Source organism: Calliopsis andreniformis, chromosome 9 (assembly GCF_051401765.1).
Source record: "Calliopsis andreniformis isolate RMS-2024a chromosome 9, iyCalAndr_principal, whole genome shotgun sequence".
Classification (NCBI taxonomy): Eukaryota; Metazoa; Arthropoda; class Insecta; order Hymenoptera; family Andrenidae; genus Calliopsis; species Calliopsis andreniformis.
The window spans coordinates 9,737,594-9,755,971 of NC_135070.1; the positions used below are offsets into that span (position 1 = coordinate 9,737,594).

The 18,378-nt window shown below is 32.6% G+C and overlaps 4 protein-coding genes across 8 annotated transcripts; 2 read left to right on the forward strand and 2 right to left on the reverse strand.

Moving 5' to 3' along the window:
• Positions 1 to 498: 498 nt before the first annotated feature.
• Loco (regulator of G protein signaling family member locomotion defects) lies at positions 499 to 10,058 on the reverse strand. The gene is made up of 14 exons (XM_076385437.1): positions 9,417 to 10,058; positions 8,687 to 9,298; positions 7,715 to 8,350; positions 4,612 to 4,722; positions 4,310 to 4,534; positions 4,005 to 4,225; positions 3,739 to 3,931; positions 3,246 to 3,455; positions 2,484 to 2,760; positions 2,276 to 2,424; positions 2,106 to 2,189; positions 1,716 to 1,857; positions 1,543 to 1,634; positions 499 to 1,385 (listed from the first exon to the last, which is right to left on the reverse strand). The coding sequence occupies exons 1-14, from the start codon at positions 10,056 to 10,058 to the stop codon at positions 927 to 929; spliced, it is 4,053 nt and encodes a 1,350-aa protein (XP_076241552.1). The 3' UTR covers positions 499 to 926.
• A 1,730-nt stretch (positions 10,059 to 11,788) lies between these two features.
• LOC143183877 (uncharacterized) lies at positions 11,789 to 15,181 on the forward strand. The gene is made up of 4 exons (XM_076385647.1): positions 11,789 to 14,321; positions 14,408 to 14,521; positions 14,593 to 14,743; positions 14,836 to 15,181. The coding sequence occupies exons 1-4, from the start codon at positions 12,024 to 12,026 to the stop codon at positions 15,018 to 15,020; spliced, it is 2,748 nt and encodes a 915-aa protein (XP_076241762.1). The 5' UTR covers positions 11,789 to 12,023; the 3' UTR covers positions 15,021 to 15,181.
• Positions 15,182 to 15,237: 56 nt separating this feature from the next.
• On the forward strand, positions 15,238 to 16,878 carry LOC143183880 (protein lifeguard 4-like). Of its 5 annotated transcripts, XM_076385655.1 has the most exons (6): positions 15,290 to 15,567; positions 15,781 to 15,929; positions 16,029 to 16,137; positions 16,213 to 16,318; positions 16,393 to 16,544; positions 16,626 to 16,878. In XM_076385655.1, the coding sequence occupies exons 2-6, from the start codon at positions 15,797 to 15,799 to the stop codon at positions 16,873 to 16,875; spliced, it is 750 nt and encodes a 249-aa protein (XP_076241770.1). In that variant the 5' UTR covers positions 15,290 to 15,567; positions 15,781 to 15,796; the 3' UTR covers positions 16,876 to 16,878. The 5 variants fall into 5 exon arrangements, with proteins under 5 accessions (XP_076241769.1, XP_076241768.1, XP_076241766.1 ...); XM_076385654.1 differs by having other exon boundaries at positions 15,238 to 15,407; positions 16,393 to 16,878; XM_076385653.1 differs by having other exon boundaries at positions 15,262 to 15,567; positions 15,739 to 15,929; positions 16,393 to 16,878.
• Positions 16,879 to 17,014: 136 nt separating this feature from the next.
• On the reverse strand, positions 17,015 to 18,336 carry Rpl26 (ribosomal protein L26). The gene is made up of 4 exons (XM_076385658.1): positions 18,193 to 18,336; positions 17,731 to 17,911; positions 17,450 to 17,590; positions 17,015 to 17,203 (listed from the first exon to the last, which is right to left on the reverse strand). Exons 2-4 carry the CDS (start codon positions 17,896 to 17,898, stop codon positions 17,066 to 17,068), a joined length of 447 nt encoding a protein of 148 aa, XP_076241773.1. The 5' UTR covers positions 17,899 to 17,911; positions 18,193 to 18,336; the 3' UTR covers positions 17,015 to 17,065.
• Positions 18,337 to 18,378: the final 42 nt, after the last annotated feature.

The following is an 18,378-nucleotide window of genomic DNA, read 5'->3' on the forward strand; positions in this document are numbered from 1 at the left end:
GTACAAAAACAAGTGGAAGAGAATTTACTTTTTCTCTAAGCGCATATTGAAATACTGAATGGAGAGTGATGCAGCAATACACAGTAAGTGCAAATCTGCGTTGCATTTGGGACGCGTCAACATGAAATATCGTATTGTTTGTCACTATTTACAAAAATGCTTTGCTATGTCGCCTTACGTTCTATGTGTCTGTGAATAATGACGCGATATCGTGTCATACACGTAATACACGACGTAAATTAAAAATTATGAAATCACAGAAGTTCGCGCGGAATCGTGTCCATTGTACTCACGGTCTAACAATAAGACGATTGTCGATATTGGTCTTCTTAAATCAGAGTTTGATCTAAGTAGAATAAATTCTGCCACAAATTACCAAATGAAAATAACGAATAAAGTGAACAATTCGTGAAATTCATGAATAGCAACTCTTTTCTCAAAAAAAGGAATAAATAAAAAAGAAAAATCAGTGGAGATGAATATAAATATAGAACATACTTATAAAACAAAGTTCATATAATTTATTTATTTCGCATAAAATCTCAATATTCTTTTCATTGTTCACATGTAACAACATTCGTCGACTATAAATTATAATAAAATATATGTCCTGTATAACCAGGAGAGTAACAGCAGTACTGTAAAAAGGTCATAAATATTTATTGACTACAACGATTGCCATATGAATCTCGATACGCAGTACGTTAAATGCAGTTAAATCGAAGGCACCTACGAAATTTTAATTCCTAGGATATTATTGGACATACCGCATAATAGCACGATATCGTAATAATAGTATACGTTCGAGTATTATGCGCGAAAAGCTCGCCTCACGCTGCTTCAAATTGCGTGCATTTGTATCTGTTATTCAGATATTAATACTCATTTGCAGTGAAAATGTTTTTTCTATTCGGTTCAGTCGGGCACTAGGGGATAGCGCGAGAAGACTTTGGTAAAGATTTTGAAGATATGATGTACCCGGTTTTCGTTGCATTTGTAATAAGATTTTTCGGTTTCGGCGGAAGTGGAGGAGGTTTTGGCGATTTCGTAGCGTTCGATATCCGACTATCGAAAGTTTCCAGAGTGTTTGTTCGGGAACGAGATCCGTTCTCTAAGATAGTAGTCCGATCTCCATCCATTAAGGACATTTCCAAGACGTACGAGCCGTCTTGAGACTTACACTGAGTTTCCTTTCCAGCTACTGACGTAGCAAATCGTTCGCCAGTGTTTCCATTTGTCGGTACGGCCATCATGTTCTGATCGTGTCCACAGTTTTGCCGATCGTTTAAAGAGCCATAAAACTTGGAGTTTGCTTCGCTACTGGAAGGCATTATCCTAGGTCTTCGAATTTTGTTGCGATCCGTTGGCTTGCCATTCTCCTTGTTCTGATCAGTAATTTCATAGCTTTATGGGTCGAATCGCAACATAATAAAAGTTTCAAGAATGGAATATATTTACAAAAGACACGAGATATTTCTACTAATAGAATATTCTATCATCAAAGCTGTAGATTTTTTATAAATAATGTGACTTTTCATTTACCTTCAAAAAATCTGGCAGCTCAAAATTGATCTCTGTTCCTCTCTGGTCTTCCAGTCTGGATCTCTGAGCACGTTTTAAACCTTCATACAAATCTATTAACAGAATATTAAACTCATCGTTTTAATGATCGTTATTAATTGCAAATGACGCAACGATTGAATATAGTTTTTTACCTTCGCCATCAAATTTTCCTGGTAATTGCAATTTTACTCCATTCCGCCATTTTGCTATTAAAGGAGGATGAGACTTAGTAGTTTCTTCAGCTGCAAAATTGTTCGAGCTACCCTTTTCGTTTAAATGACATTTGGATTTTCCCTTTGGTATGCATGAATATGTATAAAAAGGTTATAATTAAACTACGTATAAACAAATTATTAGAAACTATTTAAAATGTTGGTTAAACGTTTGGATGTAAGCGTTATGTTTCAAAATAAGGAAACAAGGAATTTTGTAACACTGTTATATTTCTCTACCAAAAAAGTATTTTGTTGTAGAGAATGTATTTCCAAATTTTTAACCAATTTTTTTGTAACACCCCAAAAACAATAACATATAATACATACTTTCTTTTTTCCATGCATCGTAGAATCTCGGAGAAAAAATTTGCTTGGTAGAATAGAAGAGCCTTCAGAACGTTGGTCGTCAGACTAAATGTGAAATTGTAAAAAATTAAAAACTAGAGAAACTTTAGCCTGTAATTTGCTTAGTTACTTAACTTTACATTTTCTATTACCTTACATGAGCCTTCGTTGTATTGGTATTTACTTGTACCTTTGCCAACTAAGAGCTCTTCAAATACTCTGTTGGTGATCTCGTCTAGGGTTGGTTGACTATGAGGTAAATCGTGCGCATACTTAACTGTGTGTAATTCTTTTTGCGAATCTGTGATAATAGAATATTATTAGTCTTAATTTCTAACAAATTATACTTTCGTACTATACCTTCGTCTTTTATATTTGTCAAAACCAATCTAGCAGGGGCGTCAATAGCTGGCATGTCCATACAAATACAGTGATTTTCACTCCACATAGTAACCGTATCCAAGTTAAAACCATATTTATTTAAAAGTGGCTTGAGTACTTCCTTCAAAGTTCTACCTTTATGCGCAACAACAGTTATCACACGCCGGGAAGGTAAATCTACTTTTAGTATTTTCGTTGGAACAACTTCTACTTCTTGTCCAGCCAGCAGTGATGATGGATATTTGACCTCTATCATCTAAAAATATGAAAAATTGAGAACTAATATAACATCAAATGGTTATTACAATGAAATGATCACGAATAGGTATTGAAAAGTTTATAATCATTAATTGCTGATTGCAAACACCACCGAATGTGAAATATACATATGCGAGAGCTTAGTTCATGTATATATATGTGTACATACAACTACGAAAGCTGTGCCAAAAATGCATGCATGAGAGTTATGACTTAAAGATGTAACTTCACGCGAGCATTTCATACCATTATCCTACATAACCATTTCCCTTCTTGTTTTTATCGAATAGTATTTATAGTTAAATATGAAGAAAGTATGAATTTAGCGAATAATTTGGTTAAATAGCAAAAATGTATCTGAAAGCAAGAAATGAGCACATTCCAGGTCCTGCGCTTACCAATGTTAATGAAACATTAATCTTGTTAGTATTGAACAGCAAGTTCAAAGAATGCGTTAAAATAAAAACGAGAGAACACACAAACCTCGTCTGTGGCTAGGATTAGAACGTCATAGTTAGAGTATTGGAGAGCTCTTTTATCAAGGAGGCGTGTAACCACATCTTTAATGCTCTCCGTTTGGCTAGTTGGTACAACCGTAGTCGATCCATCGGGTAATATTACCCGACACAAACCGGTACATTTGGCGCGAACTTCTTTCATTTCATTTGATTGTCCTTCGTAGGACGATAAGGACTACAAGTTACACATACAGCAACTTTATACATTCAACATTAAATGAATATTTAATAATTATTTACCATCTATTATCTTTATCAACGGCGCTTCAACTATATTTGTTTTACAAATACCCTTATTGTTGCAATACCAAAATAAAAAAACTACATTTACTATGCATACAGAAATAACATGTATCACAACAAATTTATATAAAGATTTCTAATAGAATCAATAGAAAACAACACTATTCTCTGGTTGCATTTAATCACTACATAGTGTAGAGAAAGGCCATACTTACATGTTTGTGAAACGATTGTCTTAAAGCCAAATCCCATGACGCTAACGAAGATCTGCTACTAGATATAGAAATACTGTCGTCATTGTTATTACCTTCTGCTTCTCTTTTCATAGTCGTGAAACTTTTATATATAGTTTCACTTCTATTAGGAGTTTTACTATATTCAGACTCCCCACGATCTTTTGATTTGGATCTAAAAATATGCTTCTGTTAAGTTACTGAGTTCTATAAAAATATTTCTTATCCAAATTAACTCATTTTATTACCTATTTTTCCTATTCCAAGGTAGAATGGATTTTCTACATCGATCTTCAGCATCTGAATGACTTTTTTTTAATTTTACGCTAGGTGAATTGGTAAGAGTTAGATCACAATCTTCTGCTCCAATTACAGAACTTCCTGTTTCTATACAACGTCGATATAGATCAGACCTTAAGAACCTTGGGTAACTGTCGAATTTCATTAAATTGAAAACTTGTTTTTGAGCCTGAAAATAACAAATATTTTAGTTTATTCTATAATTTTTATCATAATATAATAATTTACAATATGTAAGAAACAATTTCTTCACCTGTAAAAAAAGATCTGCAGGTGCTTCTGCAAGAAGATCTTGTGTTATCTGACCAGCTGCATGACTATCAACATTTACTGGTTCAGCTGCCGTATTAGACAAATGTTGTTGATAAATTTGATTAGCCAACTTGCGTCTTGTAGTAACATCTTTAGTATCTTTGTATCTTTCACAGGCAGCCCAAAAATAGATATTTTCATGACTGAATTCCTTTTTCAAGAATTCCTTTAACAATAAAGTGAAAATAAGAAAAGGTATTTAGATAAACATTTATCTTTATAGTAGTGAGATTAAATTTTTACCGCAAATGTTTGTAATCCCTTTGGATCCTCCAGTAATTTTTCAAATCCACTAGCCCATGCATGTATACTTTTGCAGTCAGTGTTCTTGTCACACAATTCTGTACTACCGTGCTGTGTTGAAGAAACATTAAAAAATTATACCTCATTGATAAACGTCGTTAATCAAAATTAAACGAGTCATAAAGGGGAGCGACAGAATGCGCGCGCGAACATAACGATATGAATTTTACTTAATCCTTCACTTGATAAATTTTTTATCATAAAGAAATTTATTTAGCAAAAAGTGTCATAGAAAAGTTGACAAATTTTTTTTATTCAGAACAGTTATTCTCCATTACTACATATAAAATAAATAATAATACTATAATTATGTTTCTTAGTAATTCAGAATTACTATAAAATTTGGTCATTTTGTTTTAATGAGAAAAGAAATTTAGCATTATATTTAATATAACAGCAACAGGGTCCATTATTAAGTTCATTACTATTATCGTTCCAATGTCTATCATTAAGGTCATCCTTTTCATACCGAGAGACAATATACATTATTAATTAATGCGACAGGAAAATCCTAAACCAGACTATACCTTTTTAATCCTCTAAGTACTCAGTTATTTACAAATTGAAAAAGGTATTTCAGAATTGTTTAAGGATTCGACCCGTCCTGCATTCAGAGTGAATAAAAGGGTAGAGACACGCATGTTTCACGATTCTCACCGATTGTTACAAACCGGACGTTTTCTACGTGCGCGTGCACAGATTTACGTACCGAAGTGTATAAAAGAGGTGGAAACAGCGTGGGAACGAACAATATTCTCACATGCTGCGATAATTTCGAGAATCTTCCTGTCGTCATCTTTTTCCGTGTATTTCGACAAAGATACTTTATCTACATGCCATTCCCACCCGTAAAAGTCAAACAATTACGTTGCATTGCAATGAGTAACTGATAGACTTTAAGGTAATGTCATATCGATTCAAAAGAACTGAGCTAAGAGGAAACGGTGGTCAATTCTTGGAACGACGTTTAAACGATGCAATAAATCGACGTATAACATCGAGTTTGCGTTATCGATCATTGATCATTAACTTCGTTAACTATTTTATTTTATTGTTAAGGCTTCGTTTTATTAACTATTTCGTTGACTAGAAGAATTCAACTAACTTCAAGAATATTAAAAAATACATCGCCAAGAAAAAATCCAAGTGGAAGACTCTGTTTCTTCTAGTTTTGCACGATAAAATATTGAACTCATTAAGACATTTTAATTTACAAAATATTCAGCATTAAACTTTGTGAAAATTTATATAGGCGTATAAGATTAAAAACAATGGGGAAAAAATATTTGAAACAATTTTCATTTAGTAGACAAGTACATACTTCACAGAGTATGCTCGGTGTAAAAGAATCGCATCGTCCTAGCTCAAATACATTAATAATCTGACCAATAGTGTGCAGTTGACAGCACCTACGAATCGTTCCACACGTTTCTGATTGCATGTGATTGATTAAATTAAAGACACATCTAGCATAGTACGATATTTCAAAGCCGATCGTACGCCATTTCAACACGAAACTGTACTTAAAAAAGCGCACCAAACCAGGCTTTGCCATTTAATATTTCTTAAAGTAACAACAATCTATGCCTAAAAAGTAATTTCAGTATTTCAAACCCTAACGCTGCGTAAATCATGGGAAAGAGTCCGCGTTACACCTGAAGACCTCTATTCATAAACCATAAAACGACGCTTTCGCGAGGCACGATATATTGACCGTCTTGTTCCCCACGTACCGATTTCACTACGGTGTCCATGTCGTGACCGAAGATCGTATTCCTTCGAGCAGCCGCGCCACGATCCCATTTATCGAGAGGGAAAGGGAAAAATACTTGGAATAGTTATTATCACGAGACTATGTTCCCTTCGAATTGTTCGTGAAAGAACAACGCTGGTGCCCCGTACACGTAATAATAAGGGCTCCGCCCAGCTGCAACGATGCACCGTTGACAATTGCGATTCCGCGCACGGTGTTCGTTGACTCGGTGGTCAGCCGAACACGGCGTACACCGACACAACCGACACGATCGACCGATCGATTCGCCGCGATCGAACCGACAGTTCGCACGATCGTTCAATAGGCGAAATTCTCTCGAACGGCGCGGTTCGACGAACACTGTGCATCAATCAACACCGTCATAACCACTTATGATCAACAACGTCACGTTCATTTCGTGCCTCAACATGTCACTCTCATGTGCACACTGTTAACTAGCATACGTGCTCGCCCGTACACTTCACTTCCTTCTCTCTCTCTTTCCCTCTCCTCGATTCGATTTACACGATCGGTCGGTCGGTTGGTTGGTTAGCTGGTCGGTCGGTAGCTCGCTCGTTCGCGCGAACCTCAATCTTCCATTCACTCATCCGCTTGCTCGATTCCTCTCCCGAGTTATTCCCCTCGCGTCCCAAGCGCTCCATAAACCCCATCGTTTCTAGCTCATGCATCCACAGCCCTACCGTCTCGTTCCTTCTTTCGATTTCTCGTTCGTTTACCCGCCTCTCGCCACAAGAACGCAAGTTCGAAACTTAACTCTGACTTGTACTGCCACATATTCATAATTTCGGTCTTTTGGTTGACTATATTGATTATTTCTGCTCACGTTATATAGGTAAATAATTGGAAAATATTGAAGTAACAGATATACGAGACAGAAAATTTCCGTGGATGAATAAAATGAAATAAATGTTAGCGTGTAGAAAGTTTATGGCGATAATATTTTGATATCATGAAATTATAAATTCTGAAAGTTTTAAATTATGAAACAGAATAAAACAGAGTTAAATAAATCACACTTTCTGTTTTTCTATTATCTCTCTGATAATAAATTCTTTTAGAGTACGATAATAAAATTCTTGAAGCGTTCGAAAAGTGTGAATAACGATCAGTGATCGATAACTTTTCACAATTTTGTAATAACATGTAATAATAGTAATATAAAATGGTATAAAATTTAAATTTTAGTACAAAAAATTTAAACGTTATGAAAACAATGTATCAGCGGCAGCATGCATTATAATTTAAAATAAAGGATAAAGTATATCTTACCAAACAAGTATCCTGCACACAAGTCCCAATGTTTCGGATTTCCTGTAGACTTCCCCATGGACGTGAGTTATCCGATTTATCCGAATAAGTTTGGCAAAGGGGGCGAGCATAATCCATGCTTGTATTTAAATCTTCAAAACTATGCACTAAAGACTTGGAAATACCAGAAAAAACTTTTGGACTGAACTTATCTCGCGTATCGTTGTCCACAGAACCCATAAATCCTAATAATCTTTTCGATCTCATAATAGTATCGTCGGATGTCTCGACGTGATCTTCCATGCCGTGTAACATCGCAGTGGTACAAACGGATGCAAGAGAACCAACGGACGAACTAACCAACCCCTGCTCAACAGTAGAAGCAGATGGTAATGGACAGGTGGGCAAAGTCCCCCTCTTCGTTCCCTTTTGTATGTCAGAATACACGTCTTGATTCTCGATCGTCGCTGTACATGAACTCATTCCGTTGCAGAAATCGTTAAAAGCAACACTTTCACGAGACAACTCGATATTACTTTTACACGTGTCTTGTTCATTTGTTTCGCTCCAACATGCGTTAGACACAGCCCGAACCGTCAATCGCAAATCAACGTTGCTGACATCGTTACAGTACATTCTCGATGGATGTTCACTGTCCTAGAAATACATTTTGAGTTCATTTGAGAAGATTCTCTTAAAACTAAGTAAACTAAATCTATTTTATTTTGTCATAATCATTTTCAAATGTTTTTATATTGTAACGAATTTGAATAGACATATTAGCTTTAATGGATTTCAAAATTTGAATATATAAAAAAATTATTCATTAAAAAACGGAATATAGCAAATATTTGCTTAAATTTAAAAAATAAGTCACTAATACAGATAAAATTGATTATATTTGTCAAGTACATACATGTATGTATATCTTTTTGTAACATAAGAACAGTTAAACAAAATACAGAATTGCAATAATCTCTATTATTAACATACCCTGTAGTCTGAAGCAGGACAGCATCTCCTTCGAGAAACATTATGCACCATATTTTTATCTGAACGACTTCCACAGTCATCTTTAAAACCAATCCCAGAATCACTATTACTTGAGTGTGCAGTCGAAGTGCTTAAATTACTTGGTTGTGGAGAAGAGGCATCCTGATGCCTCCGCATTTCATTATATGAATTTGTATCAGCACTTGTAGAATCTGATATGTACAAAGTCTGTATAGCACCAATGAGACCATTACAACTATCAGGGAATTCTTGACATACATTTAACTCTGAAGTTTTGGTGCATGTAAATCCAAATATATTACATGCACTAGAATGCACAGCATGGTCAATCAATTTATAATAAATAGTAAAAACATGGCATGAGTTTGAGACAATATTTTCCTTATCTTTCACAGATTTAGTTAGTATGCCAAAATATTGTTTATCTTGTTCCGAAAAGGAATTACAAAATATTATTCTATAAGATGGATATTCTGCTATAATACGATTCTCTGAATTAGTGAGCTTGATATTTGCTACGTGTATAGTTAAGAGCACTGTGGTAGGATTTCTTTTTTCAGCTTTTAATCGTTTAATGCATTTCCTTAAAACCTGAAATAATAAACAATAATCAATTAGTAATTTACATAACGCAGATAATTAAATGTTTTTCCAATTTTATTCTCTTTCAAAGGTAATGACAATTAATATTATTAGATCCACGTATTACCTGCATCATCGAGGACGGATGTAATTGATTTGGAATATCAATTGTTCCAAGGTATCCAACAACTGTTCTGTGCACTATCTTCTCTGAATCTCTTTTGTGTGAAGTCGGTGGCGGTGGTGGAGGAAGTGGGCTAGACATATCCCAACGATAATGTAAACCATAATAATTTGCTTGATCTTGTGATTCATTTTGTGTCCTCCCCGTTGAATCAAACATAGCACCACTTTGAAGATCTCGCACAACTTTAGCAACCCTACATTGTAACTGTAGTGCACCCATGTTACTCGTACGTGGTTTATGAGTATATTTGGGCTTACAACGTACTGTTGCTACTCCTTCTTCATCCGAAGAATCAGAATAGTAATTTTCAGCTATTTGTAATCTCAGAATACCCTTAGAGCGACCAATCAGTTGTACAACATCATCATGAGGCAGTTTGCTGACATTATGGCCATTGACAGATACCAAATAATCACCGGCACGTAATCCGGCATTTTCTGCTGGACTCCCTGGAACGATGCAGCTCAAGATACAAGGTTGTTGTCCTGAGATCGTGAAACCGAATCCTTTCGTTCCACGCAACACCTCCACTGTCCTTACGCCGTAATTCACTCGCTTTTTCTTCCTTCTGTTTTGGTGCATTCTCACGTCCTTTTCTCATATATTCTTACCGAGTCTATCGATCGATTTATCATTGAACACTTTCACGGACCAGAAAAGCTCTCGAACCATTCTCGCCTAGTTTAAGTCCATTATCGAATTCCTTCGATTTTTTTTCAGGGAGTGTACTCGAATGTTTGAAAATGAAAGGACTTTCTTCTTTCAGAGCACGATCAAGCACGTTGATCATCGATAATCAATTTTAATGCAAAATTTGTTATGGGTCGTTTACACTACACAACATTGCGACGGCGTTCTTTCAGTGTTACTGCATCTTTTTCTCCTACACTATATATCACTATCGTTAATAAACTTCGAAACATACTTTTGAATATTTTTGTGACACCGTATGTTTCCCAGCAGATTTAAAGTCAACGCCAACTGGTAGATAATTTTCATGCATAGTACAAAATTCAGGGAATTGTAAAATGTTTTGATAGTCCCTTTATTCCTTTTCTTCTATTTCCATCCTTTCACTCCCTCCACTTCTACCTTTCTTTCGTTTACAACATTGTTCGTACATACCTGTATCCATCGATTCACACACTTCCGGTGTGTACAGGCATGTACACGGTTAAATATTAGAAGTTCAATACCAAAATGTTTTTTCTGTGTGAAATATTTCAGTAATTTTATCCTCCTTTTTTTAGTACTTCAGTACGTTATTGATGTAGACAAATCAGGTACCTGCAAATTGGTATTTTCGATTTTTTCTACAAATTACTCTTTGCATTACCGTATTTTATAAATTTAGCATGTTTACTTATATTTTACTCCGAAAGGAAGACGTAAAATACATTTCGATAAATTTTAATTAAAAAACAAGACTTTTATTGTAGTTTAGAATAATTAGGGCAAACGTTTTCATTAAACTTTCAATTTGTTTCACTTTCAAGTAATAGATTCGTTTCACTTTTGTCTATTTTAATACGGTAAACTCAGGTAAGCTTGAATCCAACAGGTGTGATGAATACATATGCGATACAACTTCGATCGACGAAATCGATCGATGTAAGTATGTTTGGTTCGGATAAAAATAGATCAATTTAAAATAGTTTTATTTTAAACACGTAAGTATTATGTTAAGACAATTGAAGAAGAAACATTTTTGAAAATCGTATGTTAATTGTATACATGTATAACAACTTTTTTTATTTTGTGCTGAAGACCAGTTCTGAGGATTACATAAGATTGAGTATATTTCAAGTATAGGTTTGAATCTGTTTGAATTAAATAGGTAATTTGGAATCATGTATGTATAAATACTTTGAGAAACGAATCCCAATACTTTCAAATGGATATTATGGTTATAAATTTGACATTCTTTTATATATTTAAACTTGTGTAATGGATACTCTGTTAGAAATTTTATAGTCTTGTAATCTAAGAATCTGAAGCTTTCAATGTTAATTTTAAAAAATTAAAAATTCTTTTGAATCTTCATTTGAAACTTCATTTGAATACTTTGCAGATACAAATGTAATATATGTATAATATTGTTTTGTCAATGATATTCGAATTCGATAAATTGAAATTGAAATTTTGAATTTTACTTAAATTTGAGTATATATTATATTGAATTTATTCACAATTTTAGTAAAAATGACTATATTTCGTGGCATATTTGCTCCACAAACTGTAGATATTATGGTGCGTCATAAAAGCATGTAACAACGCAGTATGTGTATACACTAGTACAAGCCATGTGCAAAGTGGTGCTGAGACGTTTTAAATTTTAAAACGATGTTCGTGATAATATACTATCCTTAATTATTTATATTTGACTTCTAATGGATAAAAAATATTAGAATGCTATTTGTTCACTTTAAGTTGTAATATATCAATATATAGTAGAAATAATACCATAAAACAAGTTTTTTTAAGAAGGTTAGGTTAGACGATTGTACTAGAATTATTATTACGTACACGAAGAACTATTCATTTACAATGAGTGAAATTACTTGGAAGGTGGTAGACAATACTGTGGAAAGCAGAATGATAAACTCTTCTTTGATACATAAATTGGTACCATGCAGAAAGTTAAAGCGCAGAACAAAAGCTATGAACACACGGATGAAGCAGATTCAAAACATAAAAACTTATAGTCAATATATTAAAATGAAGACATCTATTCTTCGAAATGTGTCAGATGATAGTGATACAGATGATGATGAGAGTTTCACTGATGATGACTATAGCATTATATATAAATCCGATATATCTCTGGCAAATTATGTGATGAACATGTCTAAAAAAAGTGCACTTTCATGCGATGTAGAAATAAATACATCAAATAACAATAACAGTACATCTAATAAATTAACAAAGAAGGTAAAGACCAAAAACTCTAACAGTAGATCTTCTAAGACAATAAATGTAGGTTGGCAAGATGTTATTAAAAAGAAAGCAGAAGGTGTATCCTTCTCTTCAGGGACTGCAGAGGAAAATAGATGTTCATTGGCCTCTTCATCTTCTTTTCCAAGAGATGATATTCCAGAAGATCCAGGAAAGGATTTAAATATATCTAATAATAAACAATCCTTTCAAAATAATATTAAAGAAGAGAAAAATGATGTTTCAAGCATCAGTGGAACATGTATTGCAAAGGAAACTTTGGATTCACTTAATGTAGCTGATTTAAACGAGGTAGCACAGAATAATAAGGCAGAAAAAGAAATAAAAACTGATGCAAATAAATCAATAGAGCAACCAATGCTGTTGGAAACAGAAGATAATGAAGAATCACAATTGGATAAAAATCATAGTAAAGAAATAATTAAAAGTCAGAGTACACCAGAAAGTGTAAAAAGAAATTTGATATTTACATTGAATGATGAAACTATAATTCAAGAATTTAAAGAACCTTCTATTTCAAAAACAGACCCAGATCAAAATCTTACTGATCAATTTTCAGAGACACACACAGATCATAATCTTATTGCTCAGTTAAAGAAAAGTCCAAATATTAAAAGAAAATCTGTGAAAGAAGAGAAAGATAAACTATTTTCTTCAACACAGACTTTGTGTAATGGCAACACAAATCAACCAAAGGACTCAGGAATTGATGAAGATACCGAAGAAGAATTTCCTGAGCGTGAGAAAAAGATTTGCAAGAAAATAAAAACAGAGATTGAAGAAGCTCATGAAAACTCACAAAGTACTTCCTCTAGTTTGGAACATGAAAATAATTCGTTGACAGAAATTACATCATTGCCTTTTGATAGCGAAAATCATGATGGTGTTGATAATGATACATTAGACAAAGTGAACATTGAAAATACAATATCATTGCCAATTAAAACTGAAGATATAAACAAAGAAGATGAAATTAAAGATATAAAGAAGGAAGATAAAATTGAAGATATAAAGAAAGAAGATGGAATTAAAGATATAAAGAAAGAAGATAAAATTGAAGATATAAAGAAAGAAGACAAAACAGAAGATCAGCAAAACAAAAGAATAAAACAAAAATCACAGCCTAGAGTTACTCATACAGAGGTTGTTAAGAAACGATATAGAATAGTATCATGTAATACATCATTATCCGATGACTATAAAGATCTAGATATAAATACAAAACATTCTGGTGATGAAGAAGTATTGGAATTTACAGAAGCAGATCAAGCTATGGATGATAGTATGTCACCTTTAACTAAAAAGCGGTTACAACAATTAAGACGATTAAATTTAACGGCAGACAGTGAGTCTAGCCAAAGTGAAGATGATGATAAATATTGTAGCACAGAAAATATGAGAAATAAGTTACTCAAAAGATCTAAAGAATCTTCTAGCAATGAAGATGAAAACGACGATTTTAAGCTAGTACTGGAAGAGTCTTCTAAGAAACAGAAAAGATGTAAAAAATCGAAAGTAAAATCCAAGGAAGAAGAGGCTTTGTGCTCAAATACAGTATATGAGGAACATGAGAAAACATCCAGCAGTGAAACTCCTTCTAAACATATGTTAAAGTTTCCTCCTAGAAAAGATTCAAATAGGATCTTAAACCACAATGAAAGTACTGTAGAAAACTTTTTCAGATCTGTCTCTCATTCAGATAATGAAGACAACAATTTGAAATCATTTGATAATACAGATTTATATTCACATAAATTGAATCATTTAAATGGCACAGGGAATGATTTTCATCAAAGCAAAAATGAAAAGGAGTCAAGGAAAATCAATCTAGACACTGAAACTATGACAGAAATTGCAAATAAGGAGTTAAGGATACAGAGACCAAACAATGTATAAATATAAACTTTTTATTCACTTTCAGATATATTGTTTTTTGTTTGTGAATCTTTTCTTATAGTGTTTTTTATTTTTTATAGTTACAGGATTTTATAGAAGAAGAAAATCTAGTTTCTGAAACAACTATACCTTCCTTTAAGTTTAAAGATATACAAGATGAGGATGAAGTCTTTGTTGTAGATGTTCCTTCTGTGGTATGTGAATTTTACATGTTACATTATTCTGGTTAAATATGAATATATTATAGTTATTATATGATATACAGGTGTTTGAAAGTGAATTAGTGGGGAAAAGGATAATTTTAACAAGAAATAAATTAAAACTTGGGAAACAAAAATATAGAATTATACATAAAGATGTAGATCATGTATCTTGTGTTTTTGGTACTGGTAAATGTCGCAAGCCTTATAAAACAGGTACACATTGATCATTTTACAAATTTTCTTTAAAATAATGCTAAGCAAAATTAATTTTATATATCATTTAATGAATTCCCTTTTGTTTTTAGTTAATATTAAACCAATAGCAAGGATTGTGGCAAGTGAAAAAATAGCTAAACCATCATTTAAAATACCAAATCAAAGTGATACAATAAGTTATACAGAAGATACAAGTGAAGCTGAAACGGATGTAAGCTTGTCAAAAAAAAATTCTAAGAACAAACACAATAAGTCGTTTAAGGTAGAAAATTAAAACGTGATTGAATAAAACAGGTTTATTGTTCAAACGTCTTGTATAAAAAACACCAAGCTTTTTGTAACCACCTTTCTAATACCTATTGTAAATATATATATATATATGTGTATGTATCATTACAAGGAATTTTATCTATCCTTTTTTAATAAAACTTCAATGAAGTACCCTATACATTTAAACAAATTTATAAAAACAAATGAATTCGAAAATTTCTTGAACAGTTAAATGTCTCGAGAAAAAAAATAAAAGTAAGATAAATACTATTTGTAGGTGCCTTTAACCAACTTTTACCCCGAGAAATGAAAAAGTAAACGTAAAAGTGTCACGCGCTGCCGACAACAGTCGACTGTTACCGATTACTACCGACAGTATTAAAGAAACAAGGTAACCAAATAACAGCTGTCTGTTTTTATCATTAAAGGAAGATAAACGTACTTAAACGCATTGGTCTATAAATCGGAAATATATGTTTATTATTTTACGATAATTGTTTTTCTATTCATTAGATTATTAAACAAATTAATTTATCAGCCTGTCACTTAAGGTAAAACTTAAAAATGTTATGTTTGTTACTTGTCACTGTACGTATTTCTTTTTTTACAAATTTTTATAATAAATTCTAATAATGTAATAAAATACCTAAATATAATCAACTTTAATTACCATTCCTATTTGATTCATTTTATCATTTACATTACTTATGTTTCATCCTTAGATGAGACTCTATTTTAAAGTATGGTTTTAATGTTAATAACAGTTATTAATTCAGAAGGATGGCTACTGCAACTATGAAGTTAATTGAAGAAGATGTGGAAGGTGGTGGAAAGGAAATGGATATGGATGGAATTGAAAATGATTTTGCCTATAATAACAATGTTCATAATGCCAATATTAATATAAGATTAGGTAATTATTAGTATTTCACAATAAACATTAACAATATAATATAAATAAGCAATTATTCAATTTGTACAAGATACTGTTTTACCATAAATATCTCTTTAGGATTCCTTCGAAAGGTATATGGCTTGTTAAGTATTCAACTTTTGATAACGGTAGTAATAGCCGCAACATTTATGACATTTGAACCACTAAAAGTATTTATACAAGAAAAGTAAGATATTCAATAACATCTACCTTTAATATTGAAGATATCAAACAAATTTATTTTTGTATTATATAATTCTAGTTCCTGGACATTACTTTTGTCATTTGTTACAACTATGGGAACCTTAATTGCTTTATATATAAAGAGAAGAGATCACCCAGTCAACTTAATTTTGTTAACTATATTTGTGAGTACTTACCTTCCTTCTGGAATATATATTTTCAATTTTTGAACAGTAAATAATGTATATTTGGATAATAGACATTGGCAAAAGCTTACACTATTGGAATAATAGTGTCAATGTATGATGTGGCTACAGTTTTGGAGGCCCTCTTCATAACATTAACAGTTATGATAGGATTGACCATATACACATTCCAGAGCAAGCGAGACTTATCAATCTCAAGTTCTGGGTATATTTTTCATTTAATTTTGCATCAATATTGTGCTTACTATAATTATGAATATTTTATATTAATGTTTAACATTTATAGGTTGATTATTGGACTTTGGATTCTATTACTTGGTGGCTTTATGCAAATATTTATCCAAAGCACCATATTTGAATTGTTATTGTGCATTGCTGGTGCAGCATTGATGTCAATGTTTATTGTTTTTGACACTCGTTTAATAATGCATACTTTATCTCCAGAGGAGTATATATTAGCCACCATTAATATTTATCTCGATGTAATTAATTTGTTCCTTTATGTCTTAAGAATTCTTGCAGCCTCTAAACAATAGATCTCTGTTTATTTTCTTCAATTTTGAATATGCTACTTTTATTTTTTTTTAATAAAGAACTTTTAATTCAATCATTAATTTAATTCTTAAATAATTGAAGTTTTAATCGTTTAATATTATGAAAAATGTCAAATAGAAATTACAATGTTAATATTTTTATTCAAATACATAAATGGAATATGATCTACATTCACGAGGTTTCCATGGCTGCAGTTGATTCTTCTGTGTATTTTCCCTTGTCCTTACCCAATGCTGCAAGCCTACCTTTGCTTCGCCTGTCAATAATCTTTTTGCGGTCTTTATCCATCTTTAGTTTTACAATAACAGTCTGTAAAAAATCAATTAAAATTATCACATGCTCAAAAACACATCAAGGAAGTTAATATTTAATGCAATATCAGTGCCAATATTTCTGCAGTAAAAAGACTAAGCTAGACAAATCAATTGATATACAAGAGAACCCTGTATGTTAATATCATTATCTGGCTTCATGTCTTCTTCTACGTGAATGGTTTAGATCATCATTTGTTAAGAAATAATAAGTATATTTATAATATAGAAAAAATACACTTACCTTGGATGGGTCAATACCAACATATACATTAGCAGTGTTAACTTTTTCACGTTGTATTCTTTCAATGTATATGACAAACTTTTTCCTATACACTTGAACAACTTTGCCTACTTGTTGTCCCTTATAATGTCCACGAACAACCTTTAAAAAAAGAGACAAAATCAATAAGAAGTTAAATATAAATGTCTCACGAATGTAGTTAAAGCGAAGTTGTAAGAAATGAAATTCTATGAAACCATACTCCGAGATTTTTCCCAAGATTAAATTAAATCACATTTTACCTGCACTTCGTCGTCCTTGCGGATGGGCATAGAGCGAACACTGTACTTTTGGCGAAGCTCTTTCGAGAGAGGTGCTGACATAAGCCTTCTACGTATGTGAGAAGGTGCTGTAAAATGCCTCTTTCGATTTTTCCTTCGTGAAGAGGTAACGAGTCGATTGTACTTCATTGTTGCTGGTTACCTGCACACAAAAGATTATTGTTTAATAAGACAGCCTGATAGTCAATAATACAGATCATGAATTTTGGTAAACTATAGTGGAAATCACGTGTCTCTCTCAGATACAAACAACGAAGAGGTTAACAATTATGATTCAAGTTAAAATTTTTATCCGTATTTTAATATGAAAAATATTCTCATCTGTATGCTGGAGAATAAACGATATAATTCTAGCACGAATTAGACAAATATAACTGCTCGTTTAAGTCCGATTGAAATCGATTCAGATTTCATCGAACTCACCGTTGACGTTTCGGTACCACGGTCTTAACCGGAAGAATATTTCCCTTTCTGAACGCCGGAAAGGTAGGAATTAACCAGCCTCGCAGTGAGAAAATTCACTAAGTCACTAGGATTGGTTAGTTAAATGCGTAGTTCTCGTTATGTAACGAGATAACGTTAAGTTATATTCATTGTAGTCTTCATGCG

What these genes read in the sequence shown, in the direction of transcription:
- Loco (XM_076385437.1), bottom strand. Translation starts at nt 10,058, where the DNA reads ATGCACCAAAACAGAAGGAAGAAAAAGCGAGTGAATTACGGCGTAAGG. An exon ending in ACAACGAAGGCTCATGTAAG is followed by an intron (nt 2,190 to 2,275) that starts GTAATAGAAAAT and finishes TTTCACATTTAG; the next exon opens with TCTGACGACCAACGTTCTGA. An exon ending in AGCTGCCAGATTTTTTGAAG is followed by an intron (nt 1,386 to 1,542) that starts GTAAATGAAAAG and finishes ATTACTGATCAG; the next exon opens with AACAAGGAGAATGGCAAGCC.
- LOC143183877 (XM_076385647.1), top strand. Translation starts at nt 12,024, where the DNA reads ATGAGTGAAATTACTTGGAAGGTGGTAGACAATACTGTGGAAAGCAGA. An exon ending in GGATACAGAGACCAAACAAT is followed by an intron (nt 14,322 to 14,407) that starts GTATAAATATAA and finishes TATTTTTTATAG; the next exon opens with TTACAGGATTTTATAGAAGA. An exon ending in TCGCAAGCCTTATAAAACAG is followed by an intron (nt 14,744 to 14,835) that starts GTACACATTGAT and finishes TTTTGTTTTTAG; the next exon opens with TTAATATTAAACCAATAGCA.
- LOC143183880 (XM_076385654.1), top strand. Translation starts at nt 15,797, where the DNA reads ATGGCTACTGCAACTATGAAGTTAATTGAAGAAGATGTGGAAGGTGGT. An exon ending in CAATATTAATATAAGATTAG is followed by an intron (nt 15,930 to 16,028) that starts GTAATTATTAGT and finishes ATATCTCTTTAG; the next exon opens with GATTCCTTCGAAAGGTATAT. An exon ending in AAAGTATTTATACAAGAAAA is followed by an intron (nt 16,138 to 16,212) that starts GTAAGATATTCA and finishes ATATAATTCTAG; the next exon opens with TTCCTGGACATTACTTTTGT.
- Rpl26 (XM_076385658.1), bottom strand. Translation starts at nt 17,898, where the DNA reads ATGAAGTACAATCGACTCGTTACCTCTTCACGAAGGAAAAATCGAAAG. An exon ending in GCAAGGACGACGAAGTGCAG is followed by an intron (nt 17,591 to 17,730) that starts GTAAAATGTGAT and finishes CTTTTTTTAAAG; the next exon opens with GTTGTTCGTGGACATTATAA. An exon ending in TTGGTATTGACCCATCCAAG is followed by an intron (nt 17,204 to 17,449) that starts GTAAGTGTATTT and finishes GATTTTTTACAG; the next exon opens with ACTGTTATTGTAAAACTAAA.